Source organism: Poecilia reticulata, linkage group LG4 (genome assembly GCF_000633615.1).
Source record: "Poecilia reticulata strain Guanapo linkage group LG4, Guppy_female_1.0+MT, whole genome shotgun sequence".
In the NCBI taxonomy this organism is placed as follows: Eukaryota; Metazoa; Chordata; class Actinopteri; order Cyprinodontiformes; family Poeciliidae; genus Poecilia; species Poecilia reticulata.
The window spans coordinates 22,793,878-22,801,575 of NC_024334.1; the positions used below are offsets into that span (position 1 = coordinate 22,793,878).

Genomic DNA, 7,698 nt, shown 5'->3' on the forward strand with positions numbered 1-7,698 from the left:
ATATATAGTGGCATGCTGTGTGGGTACTTTTCTTTAGCAGCAACCAGCAAGTTAATAATAGTAGTAAAAGAAAATGTGTCCTGCAACTTTTAGATGCTTCTCTTTTTCAACACACCTGAGTCAAATAATGAAGTCATTAGCAGGACTCTAGAGAACTTGACTGCACTTAGGAGGTGATTCAGCTATTTCAATGAAGCGTGTTGGACCAGGGAGACAGCTGAGAGCCGCAGGACACCAGCCCTTGAGGACCAGGACTGCCCAGCCCTGTTCTACTGACTTTGTGTATAGATTCTACACACAAAGAAGTGTAGAATCTATGCACAAACATGCAACAGATATTAGTCTAGTTTTCCTGCAAGTACCTGCATGATTCACAGTAACAAAAAAAAAAAGGTTTCACATCGATCCTATATAGGCAACCACATCAAGGCTCTCTTTTGAAGGTGTGAGCTAGCAAACAACCACTATCTACTTCAATCAACTCCTATTCAGGATGCTTGGAGGCAACCACGGAAACCTTCCTGTCGTGGCTGTGGCGGCTATTTTCTTATCCAGATTAAAAGCAGACCACGTGGCCCTTGTTTGAAATCTCTAAGTGGTTGGAGAGCCCACTTAAGTGGCAGAGACACATAGGCTTTATTTCCTTTAGTAAACAACACTTGCAGGAGCAGGATGAAGTGTCACATCCTGAGGAAAGAGGATTTTTATTGATGCATGTAGCAAAGCCACATGGAATGCGCAGGTTCAGACGATGGTGTGCTGCAGGTGTGTATTTGCTACAGAATTTGCATCATATCAAGAATGATCATATCTGTCTTACAGCAGCAGAGAGGCTTTTGATTGTAAAACAAAGAAAACCTTAATGACTCTAACCCAGACTCTTGTCCCTTCTCTTGTTTTTCAGGCTTGATGGAAATCCGCTCTGTCAGCGTGGGAGTTGTTGCCATCAAATCTGTCAGTACCGGCCTGTACTTAGCAATGTCCAAGAAAGGCACGCTCTTTGGATCGGTGCGTATACAGCCTTACGACATTGCTTCTGGAGCTCAAGGCTTCCAGGTCTAGTCATTGGGGAGGGTAGAAAAGGCACCCAAGATGAATTGCATGGGAACATTTTACAAGAAAGTCAAAAAAAGAGAGGCCAAAGTGTCACACATCTATACGTGCATCCTCAACCAGCTTGTTACACTGTTAAAATAGATGATAGAAAAAAGAAAAGAAAACACTGGACAGGGACAAAGAGCCAGCTGGGCTGGGATTTAAGTGCTTGCCAATTGTTGTTTGGCATAGCAAGGTTTCAAACATAATCACCTTTCATTGTTAAAATCAGACACACGAAATGTGTGATGTCTACTGCACTAACATCTTAAAGGAAATATCAGTCAACAAGTACTGATGCGGAAAAGGGACACACCCTGCACTAAAACTTTATACATTTAATACATTGGGGATCCAATGTATTAACTCCAAGAGATTCATGGAAGGTTTGGGCATCACAGTGAAGATCTTGTTTGGCAGCGTGATGGCAATCTGGAACACAACACCAGAACGTCTTGCTGTCATAAGAGGCAGGAAGTGCCCACATACAAGTGGATTGGATGTGGTCTGGATTTTGTACCAAAAGAATATCCTTCCAACAAAAAAAAAAAAGATTAGAAAAGGATTAGTTTTTAAAAATCCTGACTGTTGTCAGGACTCAAAAACTAGATCACAAACTATTGCTACCTACTGATAAAGTAATGAACTGAGCAAAATAAGTTTATTGAAGATTGTTTTGGGCGGTGAAATAGTTCAGATTTTTTTGTAGGCACACTTTGGGCATACCAAGTAGGCATTTTTTAAGCATAGCCTATTTGAGTACTGTTGCAGGCCATGTCTCTCAGGTTCTGATTTCTTGAGCATGACAATCAGTTTTCTATACTCCAGTAGTCCCAAAAGTCAGCAGAGCTAAATAAAATACAACTAACAAGTGTGTTGTGATAACGTTATGTCCAGATAGGCAAAAATATCTGAGAATTACTTCTGAATCTGTGTTAACTCTATGCCGCACAGAAGTAAAGAAGATGAAAAGTCCAAAAAGTTTTGATCGCACACCAGCAAGATATACCTGATGAAGTGGCCAATGATTGTACGATAATTCTTTCATTGACCAATGAGGCACATCTACTTGAGGACCTATTAATTCTCATTATTTTCAATTTAAAAGTTGACATAATGACATAATCGAAAATATCTGCAATAGGAAAATACACCCATTGCAACATCTGCAAACACCTGGAAAATCTCTCAGTGCAACAACAGACCGTGACCTTTAAAGGACGTCTTGGAAGCTGGCCTTTGATGGCACAGCCGGAAAATCCGTCAATGTTGAGATGCAGGCCTTTCTGCTAACATCCTTAATCGTCTTCCTCTGTCTGACCGCAGGTGAAGTACAGCCCAAGCTGCAAGTTCAAAGAACGCATCGAGGAAAATGGCTACAACACGTACGCCTCGCTTCGCTGGAAGCACGGCGGCAGGCAGATGTTTGTTTCACTGAATGGACGCGGGAAACCACGGCGAGGTCACAAGGCTCGGCGAAGGCACCCGTCCACTCACTTCCTGCCCATGCTTCCCTCCTAGGCGCGTCTGAACTCTTCCAGGCAGCTGCCCGGCTTACCCGCTCCCCTCACATTAGTACTGATCTAGATGTGACAACACTCTTTCCTTTTTATTTATCCATCCTCATGTTACATAAATGTACATTTGCTGAGCTCTGTAACATTTTAGAGTTAGGATATCTGCTTCTTAAGTTATTTTCTGCATATTCTAATGAGGTTAATATAAAACAGTGCAGTTCGACAAAAAAAAAAAATATATATATATATATCTATATATATATCTATATATATATAGATATATAGATATATATATAGATATATAGATATATCTATATATCTATATAGATATATAGATATATATATAGTGTTTTTCTTCACAGTTTCCACATTTGTGTGTGTGTGAAAACTGCATCGAAAGATGTGAGAGGCATCATGTCTACAGATAGGTATTAAGAAAAAGAGCAATTAGAAAATAGTTTTAAATCAGAGGGAAAGGTGAAGACACTGGGGTTTTGCTCTGTTCATTTTCAAGCAGGTTCAAAGACATCAAAATCTTAAACCATACACATCAACCAGTTTTAGAGTTTATCACAATGATGTGAATAACCTTCAGATTAAGATTATGTGATACAACTGCTCTGTGTATATAAAGCAAAAACAACAAAAAAAGACATTTTAGGCAGTAGTCACTTCTTTAAACTAATTGAAGATATAAAATTCAAAACAAATAAATAAAACAACAAATAAATTTTTTTTTTAAATATGTTGCATGAGAAAAATAACATCATAAGGTGCAAAATAATTCTACATATTGCATATAGTAGTAGTTTACTGTGTTAAGCACTACTTCATATATTGGTGAACCATTGTATTAAACCATTTTTTTTATGTTGAACTTGATACTTCTTACTTTATAAGTCAAATCACAGCTTAAAAAGAGGAATGAGTTGAATCTAAGAGGTCATGGAAAAAAAATCTGACAGTAGGGGTTTGGTGCTGGCCATTTTGCCCCTTTGTTATTTCATATGTTTTTTAGTTTTGCTCATTTAAAAGAAGAAAGGAATGGAGTAAACTCGAACATCTTCCATGGGATGTTTCACACTGACCTACATTTGTGCTCTCCAGAGGGATATTTTCTACCATCCTTGGGCCATTTTATTCGTGAAATATTACAGACCATGATCCCTAATCAAACTAAAATACTCAAATAACTTAAAGTCAACATGTTTCGTTACATGACTTTGAGTATATAATAGAAAAGTACTTTTAATAATCACATTCAAAAGACGCACGGTTGGTACAGAGCATACAATTCCATTTTGTGTCCTAAAAAGTCATGAAGAAAACCATCAGAAGGCAAAAATGTAAAATCATGAAGAGTTGCAATGACCAGCAATTAGAGAAGAACAGAACGTGAGGTAATCAAAGAACTGATGTCATTTAATACCCTTTGTATACTTCTGTGTATTTCTGTCAGACTTCATCTAACTCAGCCAATAGAAAATAGTTTAAAAGGCAGGAACATGAACTATACAGCATGTCCCTAACTTGCTGGTTCTGCACATGTCAGCAGACTCCATAAACCATATACCACCATGAACTTTCAAGCTGAGTAGCAAATAGTTTAATCCATACTGCCTCTTTGTAAAGACTTGCTAACCCTAGAAAACACAACTGTTTGCTGATGGAACATTTAATATATTTAACACTATTCTTACTCTCTAACTCTTAAAGTTGATGTGTATTGTTATTTTTGACTCTTTTGTCGGACTCCAAGGAAAATAGCTATATTCAAGTTTATGTTTGCCTCAGTTTGTATGATATTACTACTGGATACTGGTACATTTGTGATCCACTTACTGTATGAAGCACAGCTTATTGGTCAGTTGTATGTAAAGTGGCATCCTTAGAAAACAGTCCTAAAAAATCCATCTAAGTCATTTGAGTGCCTTCGTGCAAGATGAGTTTGGTAAACCTAAATAAAATCTGCAAAACTCATGAGTCACGCTGACTTTCTTATCTCCCCGGCGACCGCTTATCTGGACCCTGCCACTGTCTGAGAAATGTTTGTAACATCTCCATCAGAGCTCTGTGACATAATTTGGCCACCTCATCTTGATCAAACCTCACAGCACGAGAGGTCTTGACGAAGAAGACGTCCTGGTGGATGAAAGCTCTACTATGAATGAAGAAATTGCTCTTACACATCATTTACACACAAATGATCCATCCATCGGCGTAGGACAATCTTCTCACCGAGCAGAAAGGAGAGTCAACAATACCTGCTTGGGGTGAGTGAAGACCAACCTGTAAACCAATCATAATAACCCACAGTTCAGATTGTGGCCTATTTTCATATTTGTGGAAAGAATCTGAAAAAAAAGTTGCTTTACCACTAAGATATCTTCATTGTCTTTAGGTCAAAAGAAAAGTGATCATCTCTGTCTGGTTGTAGAGAATATGCTCAAACTTCTGTTGATATCTGTGGACCTTCTTACTTAATATTATAGTTATTATGGCCATAATGCATATAAACTTGCCCGTAGTTCTTTTGACATACAATTACAGTAAATGTAAAAGGTTTTAGCTTCTACGTGAAAACAAAGTCTATCTCCATGCCTCTGGAGAGAAACATATAACGAGGCGTCGCAGATACACACTAAACCTGCATTGTGCAACGTAATCTCATTTTCTGCTTGTACTTTGAACCGATTCTCCTCTTTGCCATTGTCCTCATTCTTTTTGCCCTCCTCTCTCTTTCCCTCCCTTTTAAACCATTCACCAACTTCCCCTCTCTCTTTTTGTCCTGAGAATGCGACTGACTTTTGGTGCCAACTACAGATGGGAGCTGTGATTATCATTGCTCTACCACTGTCCTGTCAGTGTTATGCTCTTTGGCAAAGATTCTTTGGAAGTCCTCATCAAAGGCTTTGCTCTTTGATCAGGGGGCATAAACACAGTGCTGAATAAAAAAGGAATGCCCCCAAAAACAGGGCGCTGAAGCTGATGCACCTTTTCTCTGTCATGTTCATGTCACAGGTGTTTACGCAGCATTACGTCAGATCTGAGGTGATTCATGCGCAGATTGGGCTAAAAGCTTTGAAAGATGGCACCTGGCAAGCTGTAAGACAGGCTTCATACCTCTGCACATACATGCACAGCAGAAGGTTCCCGATCTTTAAGGAAACCTAAATCCACTCCCTCCGTTTTCATCAAAACTCCACATGAATAATTCTATACAAATCACTTAAAGCACCCTTTATAGAAAAGGATACTCTGAATGCTTTAACCTTCATTTTGCAGCCGAGTGACAGAAGAAAGTAATAATTGAAACCCATTTTGAAGGCCTCCGCCAAAATCTACAGGGGCACAAGTCATGCTGCTTCAGCGACAACAAACCGCAGCCTCTGAAACCTTTGAAACCCTGTGTGGTCATTTTTCTCTCACAGCGGCTGAAAAGAACTGTGGTGGGTGGGAAAGAAGAAAAAAAAAGAGAGAGAGAGAGAGAGCCCCTCACCACTCATAATACCAATCTTATGTATGTAGATGAAAATGGAAGAGATGGGAGGGGTTGTGATGAGGGGGGTGGTGGTGGTGTCTGACAGACTAAGGCACAATTTTAAAGCGCTTATTGAATTGCTATTACAGCTCCTGAGACTAATTGTGGCTGTTGTGTGTCTCTCGGTGGCCTAGGGGGCTCTGGAGTGGCCCTGTATGCTCTTACTCAGTGGGGTTTTCAAACCGAGTGGCCCTGAAAGAGAACGGGACCACCGTAGATCAATGGCAAACCTTTCACTCTTTCACAGGCCCTTGCTAATCCTTCTCATTTGTCTGCCATTTGTTGAGGCACATTCATGGCTCCCTGAATTTAGGATTAGAGCTTGTTTTGTTACAAAAACAGCCCGAGCTATAAAGCTGAATAGATGGGCTGAAGGGTGCGCCAAGGATGAGTGGGGATGTGAGTTTTTTGAGTTTGTGTGCATGTCTGGTTATTAAGTTACACTTTGATCGAGTTCAGGTAAAAAATATCAGGTCTTCATCATGTGAAATGATGCATCTTTTTTGGAGGTGATTTAGCCAAACTAAACATTAGGAGAGAAGTGATAGAGCTATTTGTAATGCTGTGTTTTATTTTAAAAAGTTTTTTTTTAAAGTACAAACACAGAAAACCCAAAAGCAAAGAAGCACAAAATATAAGAATAAAGGGAACATTGTCCTCCTCACCACAACCAGGTCACATCCACAATACATTGTTTTCTGTCAAAACGGTACATATCTATTTTTGGAAAAATGTTTTCTAGTAAAGGTTAGAAAATTTGGGATTTTGGATCCACTCATAACCTCATCCAGCTTGACAAAGACTCCAGTTTCATCGAACAAAAAATCACTCCTGAGCATAATGCAGCCACCACCTTCACATGAGATGATTTTATTCTAAACATACCATTTGGAGTAATGGTTCAAAAGTTCCTGATTGGTTTCATCATACACATTCTTCCATAAAGTTTGTTAAATTATCTTTGAAAGAAAACTCTTCTGTCGAACTGCCGTAGTCCAGATATATTGAAAGTACAGGACATTTTTGTACACAACCACAACTTCTTCAATACTGCTGTCAGCCTCAAAAGCAAATCAACCAGTTTAAGGGTGAATCACATTTTGCAACATGACAAAATGTGAAAAAAAAATCTAATAAAATCAAGGGGTATGATTACTTTTGCACAGTTCTGGTTCAAGTTTTTATTTTAAAGGAGTTACCTCAAGATCCCAATAAGTAACTTAAAATATAATGTTATCCAGCAGAATCGACATACATAGTTCTTCCATTCACGTCTTTGTGCATCTCTCCACGTTCACACAGAACAGACTTTCCTGTCCCGACTCCCTGGAGAAACTATTTCATAAAAGCGAGGGAAAACATGAACAAATTGATTCATCACACATGAAGCACACGCAAAGGAAATACAATTTCATGAAAGCAAACGTTCCCTCCGGAGTTTGATATTATTATTACTTTTTTGCACCGAAGCTGTGAGACTGTCCAAGCACAGTGCTGGCAGGCTGTGGCAGAGCTGCAGCAGCCTCAGGGCATCTCATCACTGAG

At 39.2% G+C, this 7,698-nt stretch overlaps 1 protein-coding gene across 2 annotated transcripts in view; it reads left to right on the forward strand.

Moving 5' to 3' along the window:
• The window catches only part of fgf22 (fibroblast growth factor 22), a 24,357-nt gene extending 21,519 nt beyond the window's left edge, over positions 1-2,838 (forward strand). For both annotated transcript variants that reach the window (XM_008407208.2, XM_008407209.2), the window contains 2 exons: positions 905-1,008; positions 2,422-2,838. In XM_008407208.2, coding sequence (XP_008405430.1) covers positions 905-1,008; positions 2,422-2,616 — 299 coding nt within the window. In that variant the 3' untranslated portion in view covers positions 2,617-2,838. The remainder of the gene's footprint in view (positions 1-904; positions 1,009-2,421) is intronic.
• Positions 2,839-7,698: the final 4,860 nt, after the last annotated feature.